The sequence below is a fragment of the Aspergillus aculeatus genome (genome assembly GCF_001890905.1).
Source record: "Aspergillus aculeatus ATCC 16872 unplaced genomic scaffold ASPACscaffold_4, whole genome shotgun sequence".
Lineage (NCBI taxonomy): Eukaryota > Fungi > Ascomycota > Eurotiomycetes > Eurotiales > Aspergillaceae > Aspergillus > Aspergillus aculeatus.
Window position 1 is genome coordinate 1154727 of NW_017962979.1, and position 25902 is coordinate 1180628.

At 54.1% G+C, this 25902-nt stretch overlaps 12 protein-coding genes across 12 annotated transcripts; 6 read left to right on the plus strand and 6 right to left on the minus strand.

Moving 5' to 3' along the window:
- Positions 1-384: 384 nt before the first annotated feature.
- On the plus strand, positions 385-1703 carry ASPACDRAFT_114928 (D-2-hydroxyacid dehydrogenase family protein). Its single transcript, XM_020195856.1, has one exon. The coding sequence runs from the start codon at positions 551-553 to the stop codon at positions 1574-1576; it is 1026 nt and encodes a 341-aa protein (XP_020058558.1). The 5' UTR covers positions 385-550; the 3' UTR covers positions 1577-1703.
- Positions 1704-1847: 144 nt separating this feature from the next.
- On the plus strand, positions 1848-2548 carry ASPACDRAFT_114929 (uncharacterized protein). The gene has a single exon (XM_020195857.1). It carries the CDS (start codon positions 2005-2007, stop codon positions 2533-2535), a length of 531 nt encoding a protein of 176 aa, XP_020058559.1. The 5' UTR covers positions 1848-2004; the 3' UTR covers positions 2536-2548.
- A 327-nt stretch (positions 2549-2875) lies between these two features.
- On the minus strand, positions 2876-4120 carry ASPACDRAFT_114930 (PEX11 domain protein). Its single transcript, XM_020195858.1, has 3 exons — positions 3856-4120; positions 3561-3760; positions 2876-3328 (listed from the first exon to the last, which is right to left on the minus strand). Exons 1-3 carry the CDS (start codon positions 4010-4012, stop codon positions 2930-2932), a joined length of 756 nt encoding a protein of 251 aa, XP_020058560.1. The 5' UTR covers positions 4013-4120; the 3' UTR covers positions 2876-2929.
- A 36-nt stretch (positions 4121-4156) lies between these two features.
- Positions 4157-5732, minus strand: ASPACDRAFT_76627 (F-actin-capping protein subunit alpha). Its single transcript, XM_020204737.1, has 7 exons — positions 5567-5732; positions 5469-5487; positions 5247-5362; positions 5100-5189; positions 4985-5037; positions 4783-4920; positions 4157-4724 (listed from the first exon to the last, which is right to left on the minus strand). Exons 1-7 carry the CDS (start codon positions 5621-5623, stop codon positions 4373-4375), a joined length of 825 nt encoding a protein of 274 aa, XP_020058561.1. The 5' UTR covers positions 5624-5732; the 3' UTR covers positions 4157-4372.
- A 692-nt stretch (positions 5733-6424) lies between these two features.
- Positions 6425-8182, plus strand: ASPACDRAFT_25511 (Zn(II)2Cys6 transcription factor; the record flags this gene model as incomplete). The annotated part of the gene is made up of 1 exon (XM_020199342.1): positions 6425-8182. One exon carries the CDS (start codon positions 6425-6427, stop codon positions 8180-8182), a length of 1758 nt encoding a protein of 585 aa, XP_020058562.1.
- Positions 8183-8886: 704 nt separating this feature from the next.
- ASPACDRAFT_41043 (uncharacterized protein) lies at positions 8887-10923 on the plus strand (the record flags this gene model as incomplete). Its single annotated transcript, XM_020200873.1, has 2 exons — positions 8887-10050; positions 10105-10923. The coding sequence occupies 2 exons, from the start codon at positions 8887-8889 to the stop codon at positions 10921-10923; spliced, it is 1983 nt and encodes a 660-aa protein (XP_020058563.1).
- A 456-nt stretch (positions 10924-11379) lies between these two features.
- Positions 11380-14386, minus strand: optE (small oligopeptide transporter, OPT family; the record flags this gene model as incomplete). Its single annotated transcript, XM_020199281.1, has 12 exons — positions 11380-11616; positions 11696-11746; positions 11831-12015; positions 12110-12226; positions 12283-12364; positions 12420-12473; positions 12523-12744; positions 12794-13308; positions 13362-13560; positions 13617-13763; positions 13828-14061; positions 14114-14386. The coding sequence occupies 12 exons, from the start codon at positions 14384-14386 to the stop codon at positions 11380-11382; spliced, it is 2316 nt and encodes a 771-aa protein (XP_020058564.1).
- Positions 14387-15445: 1059 nt separating this feature from the next.
- ASPACDRAFT_25131 (NAD(P)/FAD-dependent oxidoreductase) lies at positions 15446-16820 on the plus strand (the record flags this gene model as incomplete). Its single annotated transcript, XM_020199308.1, has 2 exons — positions 15446-16535; positions 16600-16820. The coding sequence occupies 2 exons, from the start codon at positions 15446-15448 to the stop codon at positions 16818-16820; spliced, it is 1311 nt and encodes a 436-aa protein (XP_020058565.1).
- Positions 16821-17010: 190 nt separating this feature from the next.
- ASPACDRAFT_41046 (phosphatase PAP2 family protein) lies at positions 17011-18144 on the minus strand (the record flags this gene model as incomplete). The annotated part of the gene is made up of 4 exons (XM_020200874.1): positions 17011-17386; positions 17442-17781; positions 17841-17934; positions 17998-18144. The coding sequence occupies 4 exons, from the start codon at positions 18142-18144 to the stop codon at positions 17011-17013; spliced, it is 957 nt and encodes a 318-aa protein (XP_020058566.1).
- Positions 18145-18437: 293 nt separating this feature from the next.
- On the plus strand, positions 18438-19281 carry med7 (mediator complex subunit MED7; the record flags this gene model as incomplete). Its single annotated transcript, XM_020203364.1, has 2 exons — positions 18438-18701; positions 18757-19281. The coding sequence occupies 2 exons, from the start codon at positions 18438-18440 to the stop codon at positions 19279-19281; spliced, it is 789 nt and encodes a 262-aa protein (XP_020058567.1).
- A 1118-nt stretch (positions 19282-20399) lies between these two features.
- ASPACDRAFT_41048 (putative C6 transcription factor) lies at positions 20400-22824 on the minus strand (the record flags this gene model as incomplete). The annotated part of the gene is made up of 6 exons (XM_020200875.1): positions 20400-20658; positions 20784-21541; positions 21680-22347; positions 22401-22489; positions 22557-22669; positions 22726-22824. 6 exons carry the CDS (start codon positions 22822-22824, stop codon positions 20400-20402), a joined length of 1986 nt encoding a protein of 661 aa, XP_020058568.1.
- Positions 22825-23074: 250 nt separating this feature from the next.
- On the minus strand, positions 23075-24287 carry ASPACDRAFT_76632 (PLP-dependent cysteine synthase family protein). Its single transcript, XM_020204738.1, has one exon. The coding sequence runs from the start codon at positions 24263-24265 to the stop codon at positions 23465-23467; it is 801 nt and encodes a 266-aa protein (XP_020058569.1). The 5' UTR covers positions 24266-24287; the 3' UTR covers positions 23075-23464.
- Between the last annotated feature and the right edge of the window lie 1615 nt (positions 24288-25902).

The window sequence follows — 25902 nt, forward strand, 5'->3', positions numbered from 1 at the left end:
TAGCTTCTACGGACATGACTATAACCGAGGCTGGTTTTACAAGTATTGGTGCCGTATGTTTGTAATGTATTTGCTGATTACATGTAAAGCTATAATGAGGCATCTTGCCTTAGATTCTTATATGGATATCCAATAAGATAATTGGATAAGATACTCCGCTGTACTGTTTTTATGAATAGTGAGATAGAGCTTCTCGGAGGTGCGAATTTACAGCTTAAGCTTGCGATCTTGTATAAGACCCCTCGCCTTGGTATACCTCATGTGAAATTCATTTATGCACAATTTCGATAATAATTGGTCCCAAAAGCCTTTCCAGGCTGTGAAGTGAGTTGCTGTGAAGTGCATATAGTAAGGTAGTCTGCGCACTATACACCAAATGCAAATGCGGGGAATAAATGACGAGACCGCGGGGTGAGCCGGGTATTTCCTCCCCCGGGTGGAAATGTCCCTCGCCCCAAACACGATTGTGCATCTCCCTCCATTAACACCAATGCAACCAAGCATTCTATCCCGTCCCTTTTCCGTGAAGTTACCTACGCGCATCATCAAAATGGCACCCAAAGTCGCAGTCCTCGACGACTACCAAAACATCAGCCCGCGTCACTTCGAGCACCTCACCTCCCGCGTCGAGTTCAGCTACTTCCCCGACACGCTGAACCCTCGCCTCGCCGACCAGCAGCAACAACTCATCGAGCGCCTCCGACCGTTCGACATCATCATCTCCCAGCGCGAACGCACCCCCTTCTCCAAGGACACGCTCTCCGCGCTCCCGAACCTGAAACTGCTCCTCACGACCGGCACGCGCAACCTCGCGATCGACAGCCAGTACTGCGCCGAGCGGGGGATCCCCGTCGGCGGCACGCAGACCCGGCCCGCGGGGCTGAACTCCACCGTGCAGCACACCTGGGCGCTGATCCTGAACGCGGCGCGCCACGTCGCGCGCGACGATGCAGCGATCAAGCGCGGCGAGTGGCAGGGGTCGCTGGGGATGACGCTGGCCGGGAAGACACTGGGACTGTTGGGGTTGGGGAAATTGGGGGCTCAGGTGGGCAGAATCGCGGTGCAGGGGTTTGGGCTCGAGGTGATTGCGTGGTCGACGAACCTGACGCAGGAAAAGGCGGATGAGCAGGCCAAGGCGATGGGCCTACCGGCGGGGAGCTTTCGGGCGGTGTCCGACAAGCTGGCCTTCTTCCGGGCGGCCGACGTGGTGAGCGTGCATAGCGTGCTGTCGGAGCGTAGTCGGGGCATTGTGGGTCGGGATGAGCTGGCGGCGATGAAGCAGACGGCGCTGCTGGTCAACACGTCCCGAGGTCCGTTGGTGGACGAGGCGGCGTTGCTGGAGACGCTGAACAGCGGCGCGATCGCGGGCGCCGCGCTGGACGTCTTCGAGCCCGAACCGCTGCCGGCGGATAGTCCCTGGCGCACCACGGCTTGGGGCACCGATGGCCGCAGTGAGGTCCTACTGACGCCGCACACGGGGTACGCGGATGAGCAGATCCATGGCTGGTACCAGGAGGTCGCGGACAATCTGGAGCGGTGGCTGAATGGCCAGGAAATGACCGTCCGGTTGAACTAGTGTTCCATTCTATCTATCGCAAACAGACTAAGAGGTTCTTAGACATCTGACGGTGACGCCGTCTCCAGCTTTCTTTCAGAATTGCCTAGGTAAATCCAATTCCACCTGCCGCTATTACGTGATGGAGTCATCGACCGACCCATGACCAGACCAGACCCCGGACGTAAGGCCGTGGAATTGAACCTCGGTCGTTCCCGCGGATTCCCATTCCTTTCCCCCCCCCAAACATGCTGATGTCTGCCACCCTTTCCTTTCCCTTCCCCACTACCCCGCGCCCATATAATGTAGACCTTGTTGCTCCAAGAGCCGTCACAATGACCACTCTCAGCGAACATTTCCCATTATCCTTGCATAGAATTCCTCGGCTACTACACCCACCTCACTCACCCTCCATTTCCACTTAAAAACCAACCCAACCCAACCCAACCATGTCCACCATCACCACAACAACAACCACCGCAACGGAACAACCCCCTCCACCCCCACCCACACACCCAACCCTAATTCACGTCCACCGCAGCCCCATCCCCTTCGCCAGCGGCGCCTACTCCCTCGTCTCCCTACCAGCGGGCTCCCTCTTCTGCAAGATCACGGGCACCACCCCGGCCCGGAAAGCGTACACCTCCGTGCAGACGGCGCGGAACGCGCACATCGAGCTCAACTCCGACCTCGTCTACTGCAACCACTCGTGCGCGCCGACGGTGGACTTCGACATGCACCGCATGGAGGTGCGCGTCGTGGCGGACCGCGACCTGCAGGCCGGGGACCCCTTGACGTTCTTCTACCCCCAGTCAGAGTGGGAGATGGATCAGCCGTTCCAATGCACATGTGGGGCTGGGGCGCGGTGTCGGGGCGTTATTGATGGGGCGAAGAAGATGGATGCCGCGGTGTTGAGGGAGTATTGGTTGAATCCGCATATTGAGGAGATGGTGAGGGAGAGGGAGGGCGGATCTGTTTAGAGTTGGGGAAGGGATGGGGGGGGGGCTAGAATTAGAGAAGGGATGGGATGGGTGGTTTGGGGGTGATAGAGATAGATAGAGTGGGATAGATTGGGGAATAGATATGGATGATGTTTCGATGTTATCATCAAGCCTGGAGTAGTAGAAGTAGGCGATTGTCAGCTCGACATCTAGTAAGTGCAGCTCTCCTCTAAAGAGCATGATAATGGCGACAAACCATGACATTCAAACCAAGAGAACGCAGTGATCTATACCAACTGACCCTTCTAGATGCAACAGCATATACGTCGATCAAAATGCTATATACAGTACAATAACCTCCATCCCCTTACCCCCTCTCCACAACCTAAACCCTCACATCACCACCCCTACCTAGAACAACCTAACACCCAACCTAAACACTCCTCCAAATCTCCCGCAACGACACAACCGTACTAACCACCATCCCCACCCCAACTCCCAACGGCCCAACCCCCATCCACCCAAGATAAGTCCCCGGAATCAGCAGATCGCACCCATCAACAACAACCCTCTTGAGCAGCGTGGACGTATCAACTCGACTCGCAGCAGCTCCAGCCCCAGCCCTCCCTTTGGCCTTACCAGCAGCACCAGCACCACCCCGCTTTCCCCCAACCTTCTTCACCCCCTTCCCCACAGACCCAGCACCACCCCCGGAATACCACTCCCAGACCGCCCCAAACAGCGACAGCGCCAGCGCATAGTACCAGAATTTAAACGCCTCGACAGTTACCGTTTTCGCCCACGGGACGGGGTAGATCTCCGCGGCGTGGAGCTTTTCGATCGTGTTAGTTTATCCATTTTCAACTTTGGAGGGGATCATCTCGGAGGGGGGGCTGCGGTGAGGTGATGGATAGTGCGTAGGACATGGAAATCTGGGCGTCAAGCAGCTCCCGAGATAACAAAGGAGAACCTCCCTCCATGACACGAGCTCCAATCAGGGTACAGAGGGGCGAAGCCCAGCAAGAGAAAGAAATACATAACCGGGGGGTTAAAGGGCAGCTCACCAACGTCAAATCCTCGAGCAGGAAATACACCCCGAAGCAACTCCACTTGGCGACCTCGAGCAACCACAGGAAGCCTGTGGGCGATGCAGCAGCAGCGGCAGCGTGGCCCTTCTTGCGGGAATTTGGGGCGTCCTGCCCCAGGAGCGAGGAGACGCGGTTGAAGCAGTCCAGGAAATTCCAGAAGCGGATGCAGCGGCGGACTAAGGGCCCAGGTTAGTATTTGTTGTGATTCTTCAATTCGATTCTGGGTTTTGTGAGGAGATAAAGGTTGGGAAGAGAGGGTGGGAGAACGAACTCAATGCTAGTTGGGACTTAGCGGCTGACACTCGCTTGGTCGTGATGCTGTCCAGAGAGCCTATCTCTAGTGCCACGAGGCATAATGCCTGGATGAGACGGAGGGTCTTTTCGTAGCCCGTGTTGAGGCGGTAGAAGCGCGAGAGGCGGTCGAGCATTTGGGTGGGTGGGCTGGTGGTGCAGGGGTGAAATTATGATTAAGATTATTATTTTAATAAATGATGGGATGGATGGAAGGAGAGAGTGGGTGGCGAACTTATTTACAGAGGTTCACAAAGAAGTGATGAAAGAAAACGGGCAATCTGCATTGTTCACCCATATCAGATACGCGTTAGCGGATTTAGCTACTCACGGCGTCTGCAAGGCTAATCAATGGCGATATCGGGATCGCGAATCCCGCTTATCTACATTCCTCGCATGATCGCATTCCACCGAATATTTACTGGCCCCATTGATGAACCAACAAAATTAGTTACCCGCTACACACAAGAACGCTGGTTAAAAAGGTCACACTGGAACTACCGTCCCTTTCCGCCAGAAATGTCCTGTCCCAGGCGGTATCCGCCAACCTTCTCCCACTCGACCTTCTGCCGTGTAATGGGCAACTGTCTGCGCAGTCCTTTGAACGATCCTTCGGCCATCTGTACGAAAGCCCGGTTCAGTTCTTCTTGGTAGTCCCGCTCGGCTCCGGCAATGCGCGAGACGATGGCTCCCGCATCCAAAGACGTCACGGACAGGCTGATCGGCTTGGTCGTATTGAGCGCCACGTTTCCGTCCTCATAGTAATGCACATCCACCTGGATCTTACCCAAGATCGTGGTCGACTCCGACGAGACGGGAACAGTGTAGATGGAGCGGAAGCGACCGTTCCTGGTATATCCGGTTAGAACGCGGGTGTTGGCGGTCGGGCAGTATGAGTAAATCTCACCAGAAGTTGTTAGGGGAGTAGCGGTTGGCGACGAGGACGATAGCGACGGCGCTATCGTCCTCAATGGGGTAGACTCCGTACGAGAAATTCCGGTAGTGTTCGAGGGCGTGAGCGCCGAGAGATTTGAGGAGTGATTTGCTGTTTCGCGACGGGTTAACGCTGCACTCCAGATAACAAGATGGAAGATGCAGCTCGAACTCACATCAAGTCGGCGTTCTGCGACTCGAGAACATATGATTGCGCAGCGGAGGCTTCCTACAATGATACCACAAGTTCAGCCGCCAAGCCACCCCACCACGCACGATGCAGTAACCAACCTGGGTGACATGGTCCACTTCGAAAGACGTCTGGCTCTCCACATCAAAGTATCGGTTTCCTTCCAGCTTGTTGTATTCGGAGATCAAGACCTGTGAGCACGCTGTCAGATCGTACTCCATTCAGGGGTATCACCGACGCAGCCGCACCTCCTGACTGGCGCCTGGAAGCTTCACAGTCGCCAACTGTGTCTCATTGTAGCGCTCGAAGGCCGGGGCCAGAGCGGGAATGATATCGGGGCCGTCGGAGGTCAGGGACTTGACATCTGTTCTCGTTCAGTTCTGGGCTGGTTGCCGTGGGGAGTGAGATGCGGCGCGACGACGGGGGACGTGACGAGAGTAAGGACGGGATGCAGCAAGGACTGGGCGTACCTGCAACAACATCTGCAAGCTATTTGATTTCGAGGTTAGCTTGAGCAGGTTCACCATAGCCTTTGGATTGAACTCTCGTGGACTAGGTATTGACCTACCTCTCCAGGCGGGGCACCCTCGATGAAAGAGGATGCGATGTCAACAGTGGAAGCCATGGGGGCTAGGCAATTATTATATGAAATGTGAAGCTAAATTGCAGGGAGCTAGTAGATTGAGGGGTGAACAAGAAACAATATGCTCACCAGCGTGCAGGTGGGATGAATGCAACTGCCTGATGATTAGATCATGGACAGCTCCCCGATGTCAACACGGAGGTCTAGCGCGATAACCGCCGGAGGGTCGCACGTGGCCACTGAGAGTCAGCATCGCGGCTGTCGATACCAACCATCAAAAGACTATGTGTGTCTATCAATCTAAGCAATAATCTCTGTGGTTACAGTTCGTGCCAGGTCAATGTGGCTTCTGTATATGTGTCCTTCCAAAGCAAACCACAGACAATCATCAAACCCCTGCTGACCCTCAGCTTCATTGCACTTGATTCATGCCTGTGGTTTCAGGCAGCCAACGGAACGGGGTAAGGTAACTTCCGTGGATCTCCGCTCTTATCGACCCGGCGATGACTCGGACTAGAATTTCGATAAGCCTCGTCTTGTCTTCCCCTCACCTCGCTGATTAAAGGTCAAATTACACCAACAAAAGCTCTTATCCGGTGATTTAGCCAGGCCAATCATTTCAGTTCTACCCGCAGATTCGATTGGCCCGTCGCAGCACAGCTGTTTGCCCCTCCAAAACTTTTCCTGAAGACATCTGCTGTCCTCGGTATTGCCACAGCAAGCGGCATCAAAATTGCTTGTCCTACTGCCTGGCGAAACTTGCTCGGGTCAATCAGCCGTTTCTTGGCTCTTTGAGACCCTCAGAATCTAACGATCCGGCCATGTAAAAGGATCACCGGTCGGATGCCGCGCAAGAAGGCTGCAGACCGCGTGGGTCCGGTCAAGACCCGAAGTCGTGGCGGCTGTAAAGAATGCCGCGCGAGTCGAGTTCGCTGCGACACGAAGAAGCCAACATGCACTCGGTGCTTGGAGAAAGGCTTGGTCTGTACAACTCAACTAGTGCTCAAGTGGGAATCCGAATTTGTGAGCCGTGGCCTTGCCTTTGGCCGAGCCGGCGTCTGGAGTAAGGCCCGCGCTACCGGTGGGCCTTCCCCAAAACCGTCGCCCGGGGCATCGCCCTCTATCTTCATCGACGATCAGGAGTGGTGTCCTGTCCCGCTTATAGAATCGTGGGGCTTTGTCAATAGCGGGGTCGCGACATTTGATCAGCCATACGAAGTCGACGTTGGATGCGACGAGTTGAACGCCCTGGTCGTTCGCGACAAGAGCTATCATCACTTTCCACGCTATGTCAGTGAAACCAGCCTCGATTCGCCGCTTTCAATGAGCATGCTGGAAGCCTCATTCATCCATCCGGAGCCTGTCCGACTGACTCCCTCGTTGTCGTTGTTTCCTCCCATGTCTGCATCCGAGGACCGATGTCTCTTTGACTACTATCTTCAACAGGTGTGTCCTCGGACTACCGCAAGCTCCAGACTCTCATCGCCCTTTGCGTCGATCATTCTGCCTTTCTGTCTGTCTGCGTCTCCGTTCATGTTTACCGCGATACAAGCCCTTGGGGCCTGCCACTGGTCGCGCTTCGATTCTACGTACAGTGTCATCGGGCTTCGGCTTAAAGCACAAGCATTGCGAGGACTGCGTCACCGGCTTGCAACGGAAGGTCCCGTAATATGCTCCGAAGACCCTGAGGTGCTAGCCATTATGATGATGTTGTGTCTCTATGAGATCGTCGACAACTGCGATCAACGCTGGACTATTCATCTAAAGGGAGCGAAAGATCTGATTCGTCTTCGCAGACAGCGACAGAACTCTTCCCTGGCGAAATCCCGTGATGCCCTCGACCCTGTGTCTGCCTTTGCGGAGCTATTTTTCGCTTTCCAGGACGTCATGGGCCGCACTGCATGCGGGGAGGAAGTGAGTTTTGGGACGGATTACTGGCACGAAAACGAACGGAACATCGATCTTTGGATGGGATGTAGTCCTGAGTTGGTTTCTATTCTGTCTTCGATCACTGAAATGAGCCGCACAAGACGAAGTTTGACCACCCATGCAGCCCGGGCATCCTTCTCGCAAAGGGCAGCAGCTTTAGTGCGCAAGCTCGAGAACCTTGTGCAAGAAGTCAAGGATGACGACGACAGCAACCTGGAATCGGCTGCTGAGCTGAAGCGTCTTGCCGCCGTGTTATATCTACATTGCGCCTTATATGGGGCGTCTCCATCCACGCCATTGGTGGTGGGCTACGTTCGGAAGATCTTACGGCTCGTATCGGATCTACTCGACTCGGGCTCGCTGGTGAGCATGACCTGGCCTGTGTTCGTGGCTGCAGTTGAATTGGATCCAGGCCAAGACGAGGTTTGGAGTGCCAACCGTGGTGAGACAGTGGTGCACGGACGACCCTTGGTCTTACGGGCGTTAGCCGCGATGGCGGAGTCCAGCGTTTCCAATGTTGCCCGGACTCGAGCGGTCATTGTCAAGGTCTGGCAGGCACGAGACAGCGATATGGTCAAAGGCTCGCCTGTAGATGCCTCGGATGACATTCAAGGTTGCAACGACTGGGAGTGGTATGTGGCACCGATTAGCAATGCGATGAGCTTGGCATGATGCGTGATGGGAGTTGTCCTCCCATACTTGATATAATGGGCATGATCCTGGAGGAGTTACTTTGTAGGATAGTCTTGTGGGGTTTTCTTTTGATTGACAGGTGTTTTGAGGATGGATAATTTCAGTGTATATAGTATATAGTATATATACCTCGTAGTTAGAGTTAGTAGATAATCCATGATGGGATGTTCAGGGTCCGGCTGAGGCATTAGAGCCGCGCCAATCAGCAGCTACGTTGGATGAGGCGGGGCAGACTGGGAGTGATTGGCCGGATTGGGGCAAGTTGAACGTCAGCGCGCCGATCCGAAACCAGAACGCGCCCAGCATTCCAATTCACTCACTCATTCACCAGTCTCCGAGTCCAATTCCGATCGCCTTGTCTCGCCTGCCGCCCGTTAATCTATCTTCCTTATCCGTACCCCCTTGTACTTCTCATTCGCATATATGAATCTATAATCTTAAAGCTTTACATCCTCCGACAACATAACCAAAAAGACTCGACAACCCCTCGCCCCTTTCAGCGGCATTACGTCGATCTGCCCGAGTACGAGCGGACCTTGCGGTGATTCTCGAAGAATACCCGCCACCAGATCGGACCAGACCAGACCAGACCAAACCAGATCGATTGTCACCATGATTTCTCTCGTCGAATAATTCCAGCTGCAGCATTTGACACGTGTTTGGAAACTGATCTCATCGCTACTATGTCATCATCGCAAGCCCCCTCGAGCTTGTCGCACAGCCTGGCCATACCTTTTGCGAGTCGGCTGAGCGAACAACTGTCTCAGCGGACCGAAAACACTAAATCAGGCATCGACACCGACCATGCGGTCGACAGGAGCAGGTCGCTAGGACCCCCTCTACGCCCATCGCCGGCCTCACGCTCTCTCTCCGACGCTGCAAAGCCGGTTTCCGCGACCCCCCACCATCCCCTCGATTCCCGACCGCCGAGTAAGGATGATTCTTCGCTTTCATCCACCCCGGAGACCCCTCATCGACCGTTTATGCACAATTTCCCCTTGAACCTTCCCTCCAAAACACCCGGCTCCAGCTCCTTGTCCGCGTCCAACCGTGCCCCGCTTTCTCCAAAGCTCGATTCCTCCCAAATCTATAGCTCGCCGGGCTCGGTGCTGCCCCGTCGCTCACGAGGCCTCGACTTTTCCCGTGCCTGTACCAACCTTCACCATTCCACACTTGCCGAAGCATCGCCAGACTCTTCGCCTACGGTCGGTGGGCGCGGAGTAAATATTCCACAACGCCGCGGGTCGTTGGGGTCGGCATCCGTTCATCCGTTCTCAACTTCGAACCCCGGCGACCGAACTGCGATCTCGAGCTCCGTCTCGAGCATCAACATGATGGAATCGGACACGAGCAGTAGCGAGGAGGATGACGAGCCCATGATCGGCGATCGGGACGACTTCATGATCACCAACACACCGCAAGCGAAGAAGTTTGGAGGTGGAGTGAGTCCTTTCGCGGTGGGCAATGTGTCTAGTCCCGGGAGTGAATGGATGGGCGGCTATTCGCAGGCGGCGGCTAGCCTTATGAGCTTTCAGCGTGCTCGTTTCCGGAAAGGACGCAGCCGGCACAGTTCCAGCAGTGGCAGCTCTAAGCAAAGTCCCGGGCCGTTGTCCCCTCCGGTGATGAAGAGCATCGAGAATCCAAACGGCGGTTACTTCGCAGCCCGAGGCAGCGTCTCGTCGCGCCGAGGAAGTCTGAGCTTGGGGACGCGGGACTTGCGTTTGTCGGACGTCAGTGATGAAGGAGAGCATCGCGCCATGCGGGGACAGAGCCCTAATGCGTCAAACCCCGAGGGCGGGCCTCTGGGGGTGATACGTCGTGCTGTGACTCGCCGAGGCAGTCTACTGGTAGGTGATTCGGCATCTTATGTGGAGATACCAGCTACTAATGGTATATTCCAGCCAAAAACCAAGACTTTCGCCCGCATCAGAGCAGCGTTGATGGAAGAAGGCGCTCCGATCGACAGCGAAGCCAAGCGCGAAGCGGAAGTGATTCGACAAGTCCGGGAGAGCGAGCCCGAGGTACCGCCCAAATCACCATTGGGGGCACTTCCATCCCTCGAATCCTTCATGCCATCCACCACCCCACACCCCCCCGAGGACCGGCCTGGCACTGCCGGGGCCACCGCAACCAGCCCCGACGAGCCCAAGTTCAGTGACCAGGCCCATCGGAACTCGGGCGGGATCAACTTCTGGAACTCGTTCGACGAACGGTACCGCACTCCGCCGCCCCCGCCCCGCCAGCACGGGGCCTTCTCGGTCTCCGAAGATGACCTAACCATGGACTTCACCCCCTCCACGACGACCACCCAGAACCACAACCACCACGAATTCGCCAAGCCGCACGAACGGCCCGGGTCGCGCAGCGAAGCCTCCTCGTCGCACCCCACGCAGTCCGGCTTTCTCGGGGAGCAGATCAAGCGCAAGCGCCGGCGCGACGACGACTTCGACCCCAACCTGTTCAAACGCCGCGCCGTGTCGCCCAGCATGAGCGCCCAGAGTAGCCCGATCATGCCGAACTCGCCCGCCGTGAAGGACACCAGCCCCAACATCTGGGGGGCGCCCCGCTCGAACCTGGGGTCGTTGTTCGCCGACCGGCCCAGCGTCAGCGAGCACGGGGCCCGCCCCACGACCAGCGGCCACTCGGGGAACCCCAAACGCGTGGGCTTGCAGGGGATGAACGAGACGAACGACGGGCTCATGAATATGAGTATCGAGTAGCTGGGGGAGAATGGTTTGCATTATGCTGGAGAATTGGGCATGTATGTTCACTTAGCGGGGTTTTGATCGTTTTCCCGGTTTTGCTTCAAGGGTGTTCGTGGAAGGCGTTGACGGATCTTTTGTGGGCTTGCACTTGCGGGCGCATCGCTTTCGGTCACTAGTATATAAGTTTATCTGCCGCAAATATGTGCCCGGTCTAGGACTAATCTCACTACCCTAATCAATACTAGGTACTCTAGTTCCACCAACCCTACCTGTCCCAACGTCAACGTCACTTTCAAACTCTGAATGATAGATTAAAGCCAGATTCATTTCATACCTATATCCTCTAGAGTATTGGTCAAAAACCAATACCCCAAGACCTTCCGCCCCCCCTTTTTCAAAACATCCTGGTTATAAGCCAATATCCCCAAAACCTACCCAATCCAAGCCCCAGCAGTAGATACAGGATATAAATCACCCCCAAACCTTCGGCCCAAACGTCGTCTGATTCCCGCGCAGCTCCAACCACGGCGTCCCCTTGCCGTCGACCGTCCCGCCACTAACATTGTTACCCCACCAGCTGAACGTGACTCCCGGTAAGGTTAGGGCGAAGAAGATGACGATGGCGGCGACGGCGACGCCCGAGTCCAGCGCCGCCGAAAGCACGTAGTTGTATTTGGCCCACCAGTGGGGGCGGCGGGTTTTGATGAGCTGGCACCGTGGACTTTGTTAGTGGGTGTTGCGTTGGGGCCCTGGTGGTGGCTTTGGGCGAGGGTGGGAAGGCACAGACCTTGTTGAAGATGAAACTCACCACGAAGGCGGTGGAGTAGTTTATTCCGGTCTATATTCAATTCAGTATTGTGTTGTTTCGTGATGGGAGAGTGACGAGGATAGTGACGAGGGAATGAGGGTTGGGGGCGCGTACAGCAGGAGGCAGATTCCCCGTCCCCGCGAAGAAGATCGGCCAGTGGATGGCTTTCAGGAGTTTCGAGTTGGGATACTTCTTGCGCGCGAAGAAGGTTAGGATCGGGAGGAGGGCGCCCAGCCAGAAGAAGTGCAGGAGGCCGGAGTACATGGCTCCGATGTTGTAGAGGCGCGCGGGGCCGATGGCTTTTCATTGCACTTCTGTTAGTATTGGTGGTTATCTGGGAGGGCGTGGGGGGAAGAAGGGGGGTTGATGGTTCGGGGTTCGGAGGGAGCTTACCTCCCCAGAAGACGGCGCTGTTGTAGTTGACTCGGCCCTGGGGGCAGGTGAAGTTGTCGGGTTGGTCTTCGGAGCAGACGTCTTTGACGTGGCCTAGCATCCAGAGGAGGACGCCGTCTGTCCTTGGGTTAGTCCACGAGAGGTGAGGATGGGTTGCCGGGGTGGATGCGTACTTTGGGTTAGAGTGCCGAGGATGCAGGCGATGAGCTGCGCGACGAAGAGGGTCCGGCGGGGGATTTTCATGTACAGCCCCAGCTATACGAGATGTCTCTTAGATAATTGCCAGAAGAGGCGGGTGCGTGCGACGTACCTTCATGTCTGCTGCGTAGTACATTGCTTGGCTCAAGCCGGTGTATGCGTAGAACTGGCATCTATTAGCATGATACAGTAGTATTTGGTAGAGTGATACGCACCTTGAAAATTAACAGCACAAGGGGCTTCCCCTGAAGAAGGTATCCGCAGATAATCTCACCCAACCCCGTCAGGTTGTTACTGTTCAGATTTGCAATCGCATACACCGTCCCGACGGGAATCACGTAGATCACCGCCAGAGCCAGCGTGATGAAGAGACCCCAGAAGGGGAGTCCCGTGTGCCAAACATACTGGGTCATGATGGAAAGACCCACGATGACAACCTGGACACGTTAGTCAACCGACACGCATAAGTGATGTTACAATACGCACAGTGAGCACCGCATACCACCACCAGGGCACATCGGGATACCGGGACAGCAGTCTCGCGTGGATGTCTTTCTTGCTCTGGCCTTTGAACGTGCTGATGATGTCTTTTGTATGGTGTAGCAGGACGTGCGTGATCAGGCAGCTCAGGACAGCAAAGCCCACTCCGTAGCTGAGAGAGAAGGTGACGGGCAGGAAGATCGGGCTGTACGCTTTGTACTTCTCCTCGTCGAACGTGCCGGTCTCGTCCAGAATACGGCTTGAGTTATAGAGGTTGCCAGTGTTGTCATACGCGTCAGAGCTCGTCAGAGGCAGGTAGGCGGTATACCAGGTGTTGGTGTAGTAGAGAATGGGCGCTACCACGGCGAACAGACAGAACCACCCCGCAAATACGTTGGCCTGGGCCCAGAACGGGATGGTCAGCGGCGATGTGTTGTATGCGATCTGGCTCCAGTCGAACGTGGTGGGTAGATAGCCAAGACCAGTTGTCATTCCAAACAGGTTGTTCAATACTTTGTTGTCTACCCTAGTGTTAGTGGGGTTTTATCCTTTTGGGGAGAGATGGCGTACGTACTAGGAGCCGCCCAGCAGATAAAAGCGAAAGTACTCAAGCCTGTGAAGATATACCCCGGGAACCAATACCAGCAGAAGCTTCCGAGGCAGACATACAGAAAGAACCTGTATCGAGAGATCTTCCAGCCGTCGGCGATAGGATTAGCCCCACTGTGCAGTGTTTGGAAAAGTGCGACATTGGCAAGTGTTGAAGGCCAGATCTGATGATAGTATTAGCCAAATCTGTTGTTTACTCGGATCACCCAGCAGTACATACCATCTGCGGTGGCTCAACGATATAGCGGTAGGTCAGGCCAGCGAGGCCCAGCCCGAACAATTGCATGGTCAGGGAGAGTAAGATCTGGTAGCCGACTGGGGTCGACATGTTAAGGTACACTTTCTGTGCTTGAATGATCGCACTGGCCTAGTTTGAGTGCTATTGTCAGCAACCCCCAAGTATAGACTGCCTAAAGCCAAACATTTCTTACCCAAGATTGATTGAAACTGAGATTCGACATGATTGTAATCACCGCATGCTCTTTGATATTGAAATGATGGTCCGGGTTGATGTCCAGTTCCCAGCGCCCAATTCTGTACTTCATGATGGGTAGAACCTTCGCGAAGGCACAGCCCACCGGATAACTGATAAGCTGCGCCACGAGCGAGGTGATGGTCACGCTCGGATATCGCATGGAGAAGAACTGGTTCACACCAGTGCCGATCTTGGATGGCAGTTAGTATGCAAGCTAGATCTCGGCGAAGGGCAGGACTTACTAGAGTGAAAACAATGCCAAGGAACCACATTCGAAACGTGTTGACGGGCAGTGTGGGGTCGTCGGTGTTTGGCACATTGGCCCGTACTTCCAGGTATGGGGAGTTGTCGGAGTCAATGGTGTATTCAACGGTACTACTCTCGCCGATGGCGATCTCCAAGGCCTCGGCGCTATTCAAGGGCTTCTTGGAGATGCCATCGCCAGAGGGGACTGGCTCCGCAGCATAGTTCTCGACATCTGCGCTAGGCATTGTCTCTGACTGAATCTGTGGCATGAGAGCACGTATGCCAGGCGAAGTGTGAAGTGTTTATCGCCTGGAAGAGCAGATGAGGGCAGAAAACGGACGAAGATTATTCTCCGGAGGAGACTGAATCATCTGGCATTCCCATGCCGGCTTTTGTAGCCAGCGGCGACAGACATCGCGCCTTGAGCGACTAACCGGTAGAATTCCATACTGAAGGAATAGATAAGCCATTGAACCATGCACTAAAAGATGCAACCAGACGGTAGGGAAATCAGTAGATTAGAGGCTTGTCCTGATAGAAGAAGGCGGCTGAGGCCGATCTCAACGGGATGGACCATAATGCGGAGTCGAAAACGGGGTAAGCAAATTGAGAAGCGCTATTGGACCTGAAAGTAATCCTCAAGCCACGCGACAAAACTTGACAAGTAGGTAAGGTCCAAGCGGACGAATGACCGCGAGCGGCACCGATAATCCCGGGTATATCTTGCAGGATGCAATGGTCTTTACACATATCAACGCCTGTGGCGATCAAGCTGATATGATAGCAAATGTTGGTCTAGCCCCAGGGAATCATTTTACCTCATGCACTTGACAATTGACACCATTCCTCCGGGCAAGAATAAGCCTTTGTTTTGGTCGCATTGATACTCTGTCGTACTCTGGGCCAGCCCATGCCTGTCGCGTTGGGCCGAGGTCGGCGATTAGGAGCGGCCCCGCCCATCGGAGCTGCAGCCGGACAGAATCCAGGGAAGCTTTTATCGTATCGCTGCACAGTCCAATGCGGGGAACCTTGGGTAAATTATGCTGTGTCGGAGACCTGGAGGCATGTCCGCTCTTATCGATAAGCATCGCGTGGACCTTCCTGGCTATCGATCACCCAGAAAATGGCAACATCTCATGATCCAGCGACTTGGCATCTTGTGTCCTTATAAGAGTCAGTCTGACTGTAGACCAGCCTGGTCTTATCAAATCCATCCCTACCTGTGAGGCCAACAACGCAGGAGGCAGCTTTTCTTCTCCATATAAACCTCGCCACATTCACCTTCTGATCCCGTCACATACCGCATCCGAGGCCACCACACCGCCACGATGGTCACGAAAGACTCCTCCATTTTGATTGTCGGTGCAGGCACCTGGGGCTGTTCCACCGCCCTTCATCTCGCTCGCAGAGGGTACAAGAATGTCACAGTCCTAGACCCCTACCCCGTCCCGTCTGCCATCTCGGCTGGAAACGATGTCAATAAGGTCATTTCTTCCGGGCAATATAGCAATAGAAAGGATGAGATTGAGGTGAACGAGATGCTCGGCGAGCAAGCCTTCCAAGGGTGGCTGAATGACCCCCTCTTCAAGCCATACTACCACGACACGGGCCTGCTGATGTCGGCTTGCACGCCAGCTGGACTGAGCCGCCTGGGTGTCAAGGTCAGGCCCGAGGCAGATCCGAACCTCGTCGAAATGACTCAACCAGAGCAGTTCCAGAGCCTCGCACCTGAGGTGCTCAAGGGCGGTTTCCCCGGCTGGAAGGGATTTTTCCTCCGTTCCGGTGCCGGCTGGGCTCATGCCCGCAATGCCCTCGTGGCTGCTGCGAGAGAAGCCCAGAGACTGGGTGTGAGATTCGTGACTGGAAACCCGGCCGGCAAGGTGATCACGCTGATCTTCGAGAACAACGACGTCAAGGGCGCCGTCACGGCCGACGGCAAGATCTGGCGGGCTGACCAAACGATCCTCTGCGCGGGTGCAAACGCAGGGCAATTCCTGGACTTTAAGGATCAACTGCGTCCGACCGCTTGGACGCTTGTTCATATCGCGCTGACGCCTGAGGAGCGTCCGCTCTACAAGAACATGCCCGTTATCTTCAACATCGAGAAAGGATTCTTCTTCGAGCCGGATGAGGAGAAGGGAGAGATAAAGATCTGCGACGAGCATCCTGGCTACACCAACATGATCCAATCCCCGGAGGGCAAATTGCAGAGCCTTCCCTTCGAGATGACACAAGTGCCTCTGGAATCCGAAAAGCGAGTACGGGCGCTTCTTGCGGAAACGGTGCCTCAACTTGCAAATCGTCCGTTCAGCTTTGCGCGCATCTGCTGGTGTGCCGATACTGCCAATCGCGAGTTTATCATTGATCGTCACCCACAACACAAGTCGCTTATTCTGGGTTGCGGCGCTTCAGGCAGAGGTAGGTTCTCTGAATTGCAAATCCCGGGAAAGCGGGCAAGTGCTGACTATCATCATGACAATAGGTTACAAATATCTGCCATCCATCGGAAGCTTGATCGTCGACGCTATGGAAGATAAGGTCCCGGCGAAAGTCCACGAGCTGATTCGGTGGAGTCCAGAGATCGCCTCTAACAGAGATTGGAATGACACGCTGGGCAGATTCGGGGGTCCCAACAAAGTCATGGATTTCCATGATGTGAGAGAATGGACGAATGTGAGATACAGGAATATATCCAAGTTATAGTGTGGGCAAGTAAAGAAGAGACAATTCCAAAATGTATAATACCAGGAATAGGATTTATCCAAACATGCAAGATACAAATCATTCGTAGACAGGATCAGAGTAGCAAAAAGCAAATAAAAACCATGTACCGCCCCTACATAGCTCTAGGGTATCACAAAATACAACAAAAAAACAAGTAGAAAGAGTATGACTACCGACCACGAGGCGACGTCGCCTCGGCAAGTGCATAGGACTCCTCCCGAGCCTCCCATTGGCGCGAGGCTGATCCTACCTGCTGCTCTTCATCATCCGCAATTTTGGAAAAGCCGTCAGAGCCTGAGATCTCTTCCCTTCCGTAAGGCTCGTCGCATGTGACTGAGCGCAGGGGTGGGAAATAGCGGCGGTACGAGAATTGGCTCACAAAGAAGCCAAGGATTGAGCCGCACGTAACATCGTAGACGTCATGACGGTAGTCATCCAAGCGGGAGATTGCAATCATAAGCGCGCACAATAGCGGTACGAATGCCACCAGACAACGGCATAGGTCGGTTCGGGGTCGGAAAATGCGCATCTGGCCGCACAGGAACCTATGATCCGACAGTGGTTAGCAGCCTTTCATTATAATGGAGCGTAAAAGCTTACAGTGTCAAATAGCCCAATCCAGCAAATGAGAAGCTGCTGTGTCCGCTGGGGAAACTCCTCCACCCTTCTTGAAGGATATGTTCACTTGACTGCGTGCACACAGTCCATGCGACCAACGACTCTGCCGGGGTTCCCTTCTTGGGAAGGCAGCGCGAAATCAAATCCGGCCGCGGTCGACCAACAGAGTTCTTGATTATATCGGTGATGAGTGATGTCAACATGACAGCGATCAAGAAGCCCAGCAGGGTGACTTGAACTTTGTGAGGGGAGGGTCGAAACGTCGCAGCCCAAACGAGGAGGATCAGGAAAGGAATGACACCGGCGTATACAATGGACCAGACTGGAGGCCAATAGTGAGCCACAAGGGTATCTATCATTCGGGAGTATGGAAGACCTTACCGACTGGAACTCTCTCGACGACGGCGAAGGGATATTGGATTGCCTTGTTGTCCAAGGAGAACATGCGGTGGAAGGGGGTAACAAATAGTTGTATCTACACATGCGCAATAAAGTTAGCTTTCAACAAGATAGTCACCGGGGCGAAGCGTGTGCCTACCAATACCCAAAAACCGACAATACACGCCAGCGCGATGGTGTCCAGCACGGGGTACGATCGCTGATAAAGACGAGACATCGTGCCGGTCATTTCGCTCTGGTGAGTAAGAGGGGATGCTGTACCAGCAGCAAAGCCATTGCGAGGCATATTTCGAGCAGTCTATCAGATAGGAAAAAGGCCTTGCAAGGCCGGCAAATCGTCAACGCCGAAGAGGGTGGGTGTTAATGAATTTGAATCAATCAAAGAGGAAGATCAGCGAAGCGGAGATGGAAAGTGGCCGCGCTGGCCGCCTGCTGAGCACGGACCACCTCCGCCCAGTCTCCGCATTCCCGCCGCCTCAATCCAACTTGACTCTTCCGCTTCATCTGAGTCCAGACGCAATCGCCGAATCAACTGAACTGTCGACCACCGTACCTGCAATCGAATACTTCACAGCTATAATGGCCGAAGCAGGGCAACCCCGGACGCTTACGACGGCCTTCGCTCCGCCCCCGCCATTATGGAAACACTTCACCCCCGACAACATCAAGAGACTGGAACATATCAAGAAAGAAGCTTCCAAAGGCGAGGATGGCAAGCCGCGGAAGAAGAAATGGACGCCAGCTGAACTCCGCGAATTGGACCTTCCGTCTGAGCTACGATTTCTCGTACCACCAGCAATCCCGACGTCCGGACATTACAGCGTTTTCGGGGAGCTTCAAAGCGTTCGTCCTCGTACCCCCCGCAGATAATAGGCCTGCTACTCAAACTCTCGTCTAGTTATCAACAGGTCTACCATCGCTCCAAGAACAGGGAATCACACAGCTCTACCCCTCCACCCCGCCTGCTGAGACCGATGAACAAAAACCTTCCGAACCGACGCGACCGTTGAATCACGCATATTATCTACTCAAGATCAGCAAGTCCCTACTGTTGAACTTCCTAGAGTTCGTCGGCATCCTCTCGGTCGCTCCGGAGCAGTTCGAGGCCAAGGTGGAAGACCTGCGCAATCTGTTCATCAACGCCCACCACCTCCTGAACCTTTACCGGCCGCACCAGGCTCGCGAGTCTCTGATCATGATGATGGAAGAACAATTGAACCGAACAAAGCAGGAGATTGAAGAAATGGACAAGCTCAAGGCAGAAATCACTGGAGTTCTGGAGCGGCTCGAGGCTGACGGCCAAGCTGCGCAAGCGTCAGCGCAGGCCGACAAGGATAGCAAACAAAGCCTGGCCACGGACGAGCAAGCCGTCGAGGACGCAAAACTGATCTGGGATCTGTTGGACGAGAAGATAAACAGTTGAGCATCTGCTACAAGATTGCTTTTTTTCAGCATTCTATGTCTCGCAGCTTAGTGCTACCGAGTCCAGCTGCTCAGGTGTACTACAAGAGCACGATTCAGTCCCAAATCAGCTCCAATAAGAGGCAAACTTGGCAAAACGATCATAACTCATGGCTATTGGTCAAAGTCATCGAATCTACACCGAGAGCTTCAGGTCGTGCCGGCCGAGCGCGACATGCACCTCGCGCTGCGCGGAGCTATCCACATCAATCCCGGGCCGTCATTGTTCCTCGTGCGATCACGTGTCGCACTAATCCCGCGCCTTTAAATTCCTACTCATTTTTTCTCCCGCCGTGATCTTTCATGATACCTCCTTGGTCAAGGCTTCATGATGGCCTACCTCAGCAATGCAATTCAATGAACTCTTTCGGCCTCTCGATTTCTGTCTACTGTACTAATGGTAAGCTCTATCAGAACACCCGCCCACATCCTCATTTCTACTATGATGATTTGCGTTTATTTATGTTTCAACCCCATCTGAGAGTACTTGTGTACTTTTTGATTACAATTACGCATCCTTCATTCGCATTCTTCTGAAAACAAGCTCTCAAAGCTTGTCTATGTCTTCAATTCAGCCATTATTGTCATTCAAGTCTTTTTGAATCGCATTGCTGACTTGCCCCAGTTTCCAGGATCCCTTGCTACAGCATATGATGAATGGCTCAAATGAATATCAAATTCTTGCATCCAAAATCTTGTCTCCTTTTGTAGTCTTTAGTCGGTTTCTTGTCACTATTTCTATATGTATAGCAGCGTAGTTTGGATATTCACTCATGTCAGTGCCCTAATCAAAGCATGAATGATCTATGCTCTCTTGCGCCTGGCTGTACTGTACCCTTCCCACATCTCTCTTTATAGGGCTGAAATCACCCAGATCTTCCAAGTCTCTCCGTCCTCTATCTATCCCAGGTCTATACAAGTACCATCTAGACAGTAGACCCAATGCAACGACCCTCTTGAAATCAACAAAGACAATCCCGACCCGCGCAACCCAGCGCCTCACGCCAGACCCCTCTAACAAGAAAATCAAGAGTTATCAAGCAAAGAAGAAAAGAAAAAAAAAAGAAAAGAAAAGAGAGACTACGCAGCAGCCCGCTCAGTCCAGGCCTTCTCGATCGCGCAGCTAGCCAGTCGATACAGCTCCGTCACGAAGTCGGCGACCATCTTGATGTGCACGATCTCGTTGACCGAGGCGGGCTGGCGCAGAAAGATCCGCTCCATCATGCCCTTGGCCGTCTTGAGGAGACCCAGGTCCTTGGTGGCCTGCGGGTCGGTGGGGTTCTGGAGGATGTTGCAGAAGATCGCGAGGAGGGCGGACATAGGGTAGAAGATGAGGGTCCTGTTTAGGGGGTGTTAGGAAATGCTTTTTCATCGCTGTGTGCTGATTGAACAGGAACAGGCGAAGGAGGGAGGGAGAGGTTGGGTGGATCGGCTGTATTGGGGAGGGGAAGGTATCGAACTAACCAGAATATGCCCGCCACCAGAACGTGCTCAGACGCCTGGAGATACAGCAAGGTGGAGCGGCTCGCTTCGACCGAGAGGGCCAGGCTGGAATTCACGCCGTCCATGATCCCGAACTGGTCCTTCGTCCAGGACTGGCAGCGGCTGCTGGCCTGGTGGATGATGGTCATGCACAGGTGGTAGTTCAGCCGCAGCATCACCTTGTGCATGTTGGCGTCCGGGTCCGGGGTCTCCTGGGAGAAGGAGAGCGTGGGGCGCCACTGCTGCGGGATCGAGAGCCGCCAGCGCTCGAGGTCGTCGTCGAGCTCGCGAATCTCCTTCAGGAGCTCCGCGTCCGTCTTCTTGAGCGCCCGGAACGAGTACAGCGCGCTGTACGCCCGCGACTTGATGATGCTGAGCCGGATGTCCACCGGGTAGAGCGGGTCCTCGTCCGTCTTGCGGATGGGCTGCATGCAGTCCACGCCGTGCGCGTGTAGGGTGTCCATGTAGTTGGGGGGTAAGGTCAGGTCGCAGTTATCGTCGCTGAAGGTCTGCGGCTGCCCCGTGCGCAGGGAGACGTCCTTCTCGAACGTGTAACAGAGCCAGAAGATGCGCCGGATGTGCTGCTGGGTGCGCACGCTGGTCTCGTCGGGTAGCGACGCCAGATAGTCGGGCGAGTAGCAGAACGCCGTGTGACCTCCAAGTATGAAGATCATGCGAGCGGCTAGCCCGCCGTAGTAGTTCGCGGATTGTAGGTTTCCGGTCACAAGCTCGTACACTGCCTATGTAGGGTTAGCAAACGATATGCAATCACCATCCCCTGTATGAGCAGCAATGACCAGCGAGAGACACATTGATAGCATCAAATGCTTTTGCTGATAGGTAAGGCAGGATGTACAACTCGAAAGGCGTAGACTTACCAGCATAGTAATCACTTGCAGTCCTTCCAGAGAACTTGTTTCTTGCAAGATCTGAGGCACGAAATACTGCGCCTTGACAATATAAGCCTCGTTATCCACCGGGGCCAACCCTCTTTGTAGTTCATTCTCAGGGGGTGGTATGAGACTTGCAAAAGCCACGAACGCAAAGATAGAAGCTCGAACGCTTGCCCTTTCATATGAGAGCCGGCCATGTGGCTGCTCGTATGCTGCGTTGATGGTTTCCCTGTACAGGACCGGATCCAAAACCGGGAAGATCAGCCGCATCAGTGACGAGCAGAACATGTTATAGTAGCTCTCGACGATGTGCCGTTCTGGAAGCTCAAATGCGTTCTCTGTGGTGGAGTTCATCATCAGAGCATCGTAGTTGAATGCCCTCTGTCGTTCCCACGGAGTCCTAATAGAACTGACTAGCCTGCTGAATGAAACATTCTGGCCCGTCCTCGCTTGAACCCATTGCCTTCCCTCTGGTAGCAACAAGGGAATACCGGTGAACAAGTTGAACACCCCGAGCTCGCGCCCTGCAAAGTGCAAAGCCACCGAAGACGAGCCCGAGTTCTGCTTGTAAGGTGCGGGAGAAGCCTCGGAGGATACATCTGGAACACTGCTTGGTGCACGAATCCGAAAACTGTCGTCTCTTCCGGCCAGGGCTGCTTGATATCAGTCAACGAAGCGGAAGAGGCAGTGCTCAATTTAGACGAACCGGGTTCATTCATCAACTTGCTACCCAAGAGCTTCTCTATCCGCTCAATCCGCTCGGCTAAATCTGATGACTCCCCTGGACTAGCATTCCTACGGTCGATTAGATTCCCACGGGTCAGACAAATGGGTTTCTTGTGGATTCGGTGGCCATGCATACCCCCTTACAGGTTTGGCGATCTTCCGCTTCCTCACAGTCACCCTCTCGAACGTGCACGGAATGTCATGATGACTACACCAGTTACATTGCGGCTGCGCGCCATCACATTTGATCTACAGGAATGTCAGAGACCAGAAAGAAGAAGTACAGTCCAGGTGGCGAGGCAGACCTTTCTTTTGAAGCACGAGTCGCACGCCCTCGCAATACGCTTCCTAGGTCTCCGGATCTCCTCGTCAGACTTCTCTGCCGAGGACGGCGAGGGAAACATTTAGATGGAGGTATCAATGCTAAAGCAGTCTATCGAGGTTGTAACGATCTATAGGGGTCTGATATGCTGAAAGAAAAGGTTGCACAACCACAGAAGATCGGATGAAGAACCCGGGTCTTCCGATGCCGCTGACAAATTTCCCCGTGGCAAGTTTTTGCTGCCTTGTGTGCTTTGTAAGCGGACCGCGACTTGGAGCTCGGCCATTCTATTTCCGGCTTCACTTGAATGTGTTTCACCATTGCATTCAAAAACCTCAATGTATATGAATTGCACTCAGAGCTATACGAGACCTTCTCAAAATGACTTCAATAATTACCAAGGCAAAAGGTAGCAAGCTAAGAAAGAGAAAAGTAAACGAACAGCCCAATAAACCACGATGACACCGCTAATTCCTCCAACTCCTGGCCCATGCCCGTATTTTCACTCATAATCAAATCTTCGGAACTGCGAGGCAATCTTTCAATACAAGTATAACTGAGGCCGTTCGAAGCCTAATCGTCGGCGAAAAGACTGCCACTCATGTACTTAAACCCAGTATCACAAGCGACCGTGACAACCGTCTTGCCCGGCCCCAGCTCTTTCGCCAGTGCAATGGCAGCGACAACATTCAACCCCGTCGACGTTCCAACCAACAAACCCTCTACTCTGGCAAGACGCCGACACATGGCACGGCGTCTTCCTCCGGTATGCCGCGCGCCTCATCATAGAGCTCCCGATCCAAGTGTGCGGGCATGTACCCGAGCCCAATCCCATCGACCTGGTGCGTGCCCGCGCGACCTTCAGTGATGACAGGGGAAGACGCCGGCTCGAGCACTACCACGCGCGTCTGGGGCCATTGAGCCTTCAAGACCCTGGAGACAGCCATCGCCATGCCCGCACCACCCACAGCGCCGCAGAAGGCATCGATCCCGTCGGGAAACTGCCGCAGTAATTCCCTGCCGATGCCCTCGTAGCCGATCAGCGCGTCGTGGTTGGTGGCCTGATTCGTGTAGAAGTAGTTGTCGCCGGTGTCGACGATCTCCTGTGCGCGTCGCATCATGGACGGGACCAGATCGGGCGTAATCTGGCCTGAGGGACTGTGGATGAGCTTGACCTCCGCCCCCAGGGCACGCATCGTCCGGATCTTTTCGGTGGCGAAGGCGTCGGACGAGACCACCAGGAACTTGTAGCCCTTGACGGCGCAGATGAAGGCGAGCGCGGACCCGGTGCTCCCGCCGGTGGCTTCGACCACGGTCATTCCGGGTCGGAGGTCTCCGCGTCGCTCGGCTTCCTCAATCATTGATCGCGCCATTCGGTCTTTGTGCGAACCGGTGGGATTGCCGGTTTCGACCTTGAGGTAGACGTCGGCATGGTTGTCGGGGACGACTTTGCGGAGGCGGACCACCGGCGTGTTGCCGATCAGGTCTAGGCTGGAGAATACAGTTGCGGGTGCGACGGTCATGGTGCTTGCTTTTGCAGTACGTATACTGAAGGGTGTTGGCTGAAGACTGGACGTTTCTGGTGGTTGAAGCCATGGAGCTCGTACTTAGAGATGGATCAACGTGAGTCACAGCGACTTATACCTGAGCTTATTCCACTTGCGGATCATTAAGAACGCTAATAAAGAAAGGCAAGAGTCTCGACCCTCTCATCGAACATGAGAATGAGTGGGCCGAGACAAGCCGTGAAAGAGTCATGCCAAGACCAACCGCGGAAAAGTCATCACAAACAGCTGCAGATCAATCCACCTCAAAACAGAAAACAGTAGAAGACATAGATCATCAAGCGGAACCTACACAAGCAAGCTTGTAGGTATAGTGAGTTAGTGTCCATGGAACGGCATTCACAAAAAGATCGAATATGGCGCTTCTCATACATTTACCCCTACCTGACTTGATTGCAGTCGAATGAGCGCTCAAGCATCTTGCCAAGTGCAGGGGGAGTCGAGGTATCTATAGGCCAAGTCGTTCCCGAGTGGTGCGGAGGTGTTATGTCACTGCTGAGATTGGTGGCTTGTGTCTCATTCCCAATCGTCGGAAGACTATCCGATACCTTTCTCGATCTTCTGCCAACACGTTTGGTTTTAGGAGACTTGGTCGGAGTAGCAGACGGCTCTTGACGTGACCTTGCTCTAAGTTCCCTATCTTGGCGAGGGCCTGAAGAAGACTTGGGTGTCTTTGTATCAATTCTCCATGGAGTTGACGGCGGTGTTTTCTCCGCAGCTTTCTTCCTAGTAGACTTGGTCGGAGTAGTGCATGACTCCTTGACTGAATCCGCTCCGGCTTTGCGCTCTTTGCGAGGGGAATCGGATGCTTCAGTGTCTTCAATACGGGCTATCTCGCGGTTCGGTGCAAATGATACCCAAAGGAACAAGATAGCAGAGACGACAAGGTCAAAGACTACTCCAAGCGACAAAAATGCTGCATGCACCACGGACATTGCGTCCGACGATGCTGAGATGAGTAAACCGCCATAAAATATGGCGGAAATGAGAAGCCTCGCCCATATGATTATCAAAAGGAACCTGGCGGGCCTTGTCAAATAGTGAGACGTGCGAGTGTCTTTGATTAGAGCAAGGAAGGCTTGGTATCTGTACGTGGCCCGCGCTGGATTAGTCCATGCTTTCCATCCTGCTCGAATGCAACAATCTTTTGCCTTCGGGTCTGATGTGGCAGTGCGGTTGGCCTTGCACGTTTTGCACAAGAAAAACTTAGAAGACTGGCTTTTGAACAAGTCCAGTCGGTCTTTCCAGACAGTCTTCAATACCCCTCCACGGGTATAGGGCTCATACGTTCGCAGCCAGGTTTGCCAAGATTCAATGAGTCCAGACGCATCAGCTTCGTCAACATCGAAGTACTCTCTGTGTCTTATCCCACAGTTGCAGACATCGTAAGATCGCCGGTTGTGTAGCTCAACCAAGACCAGTCTCTCCACACATTTGTACCCTCTCAAAGAGTCGGCATATTTCAGTTCCCAGTTTGTGCGCTTGCAACATCTTTTGTGTTGGTCTTCTCGTACTTTGGGATTCGATGTATGGCCGACCTTCACAGACGAATTGCTCGGTTCAGATTCTGGATCATAGAACGTGTACACATATCC

What these genes read in the sequence shown, in the direction of transcription:
- ASPACDRAFT_114928 (XM_020195856.1), top strand. Translation starts at nt 551, where the DNA reads ATGGCACCCAAAGTCGCAGTCCTCGACGACTACCAAAACATCAGCCCG.
- ASPACDRAFT_114929 (XM_020195857.1), top strand. Translation starts at nt 2,005, where the DNA reads ATGTCCACCATCACCACAACAACAACCACCGCAACGGAACAACCCCCT.
- ASPACDRAFT_114930 (XM_020195858.1), bottom strand. Translation starts at nt 4,012, where the DNA reads ATGCTCGACCGCCTCTCGCGCTTCTACCGCCTCAACACGGGCTACGAA. An exon ending in TAAGTCCCAACTAGCATTGA is followed by an intron (nt 3,761 to 3,855) that starts GTTCGTTCTCCC and finishes CTGGGCCCTTAG; the next exon opens with TCCGCCGCTGCATCCGCTTC. An exon ending in TGCTCGAGGATTTGACGTTG is followed by an intron (nt 3,329 to 3,560) that starts GTGAGCTGCCCT and finishes ACGATCGAAAAG; the next exon opens with CTCCACGCCGCGGAGATCTA.
- ASPACDRAFT_76627 (XM_020204737.1), bottom strand. Translation starts at nt 5,623, where the DNA reads ATGGCTTCCACTGTTGACATCGCATCCTCTTTCATCGAGGGTGCCCCG. An exon ending in TCGCAGAACGCCGACTTGAT is followed by an intron (nt 4,921 to 4,984) that starts GTGAGTTCGAGC and finishes GTCGCGAAACAG; the next exon opens with CAAATCACTCCTCAAATCTC. An exon ending in TACTCCCCTAACAACTTCTG is followed by an intron (nt 4,725 to 4,782) that starts GTGAGATTTACT and finishes CGGATATACCAG; the next exon opens with GAACGGTCGCTTCCGCTCCA.
- ASPACDRAFT_76632 (XM_020204738.1), bottom strand. Translation starts at nt 24,265, where the DNA reads ATGACCGTCGCACCCGCAACTGTATTCTCCAGCCTAGACCTGATCGGC.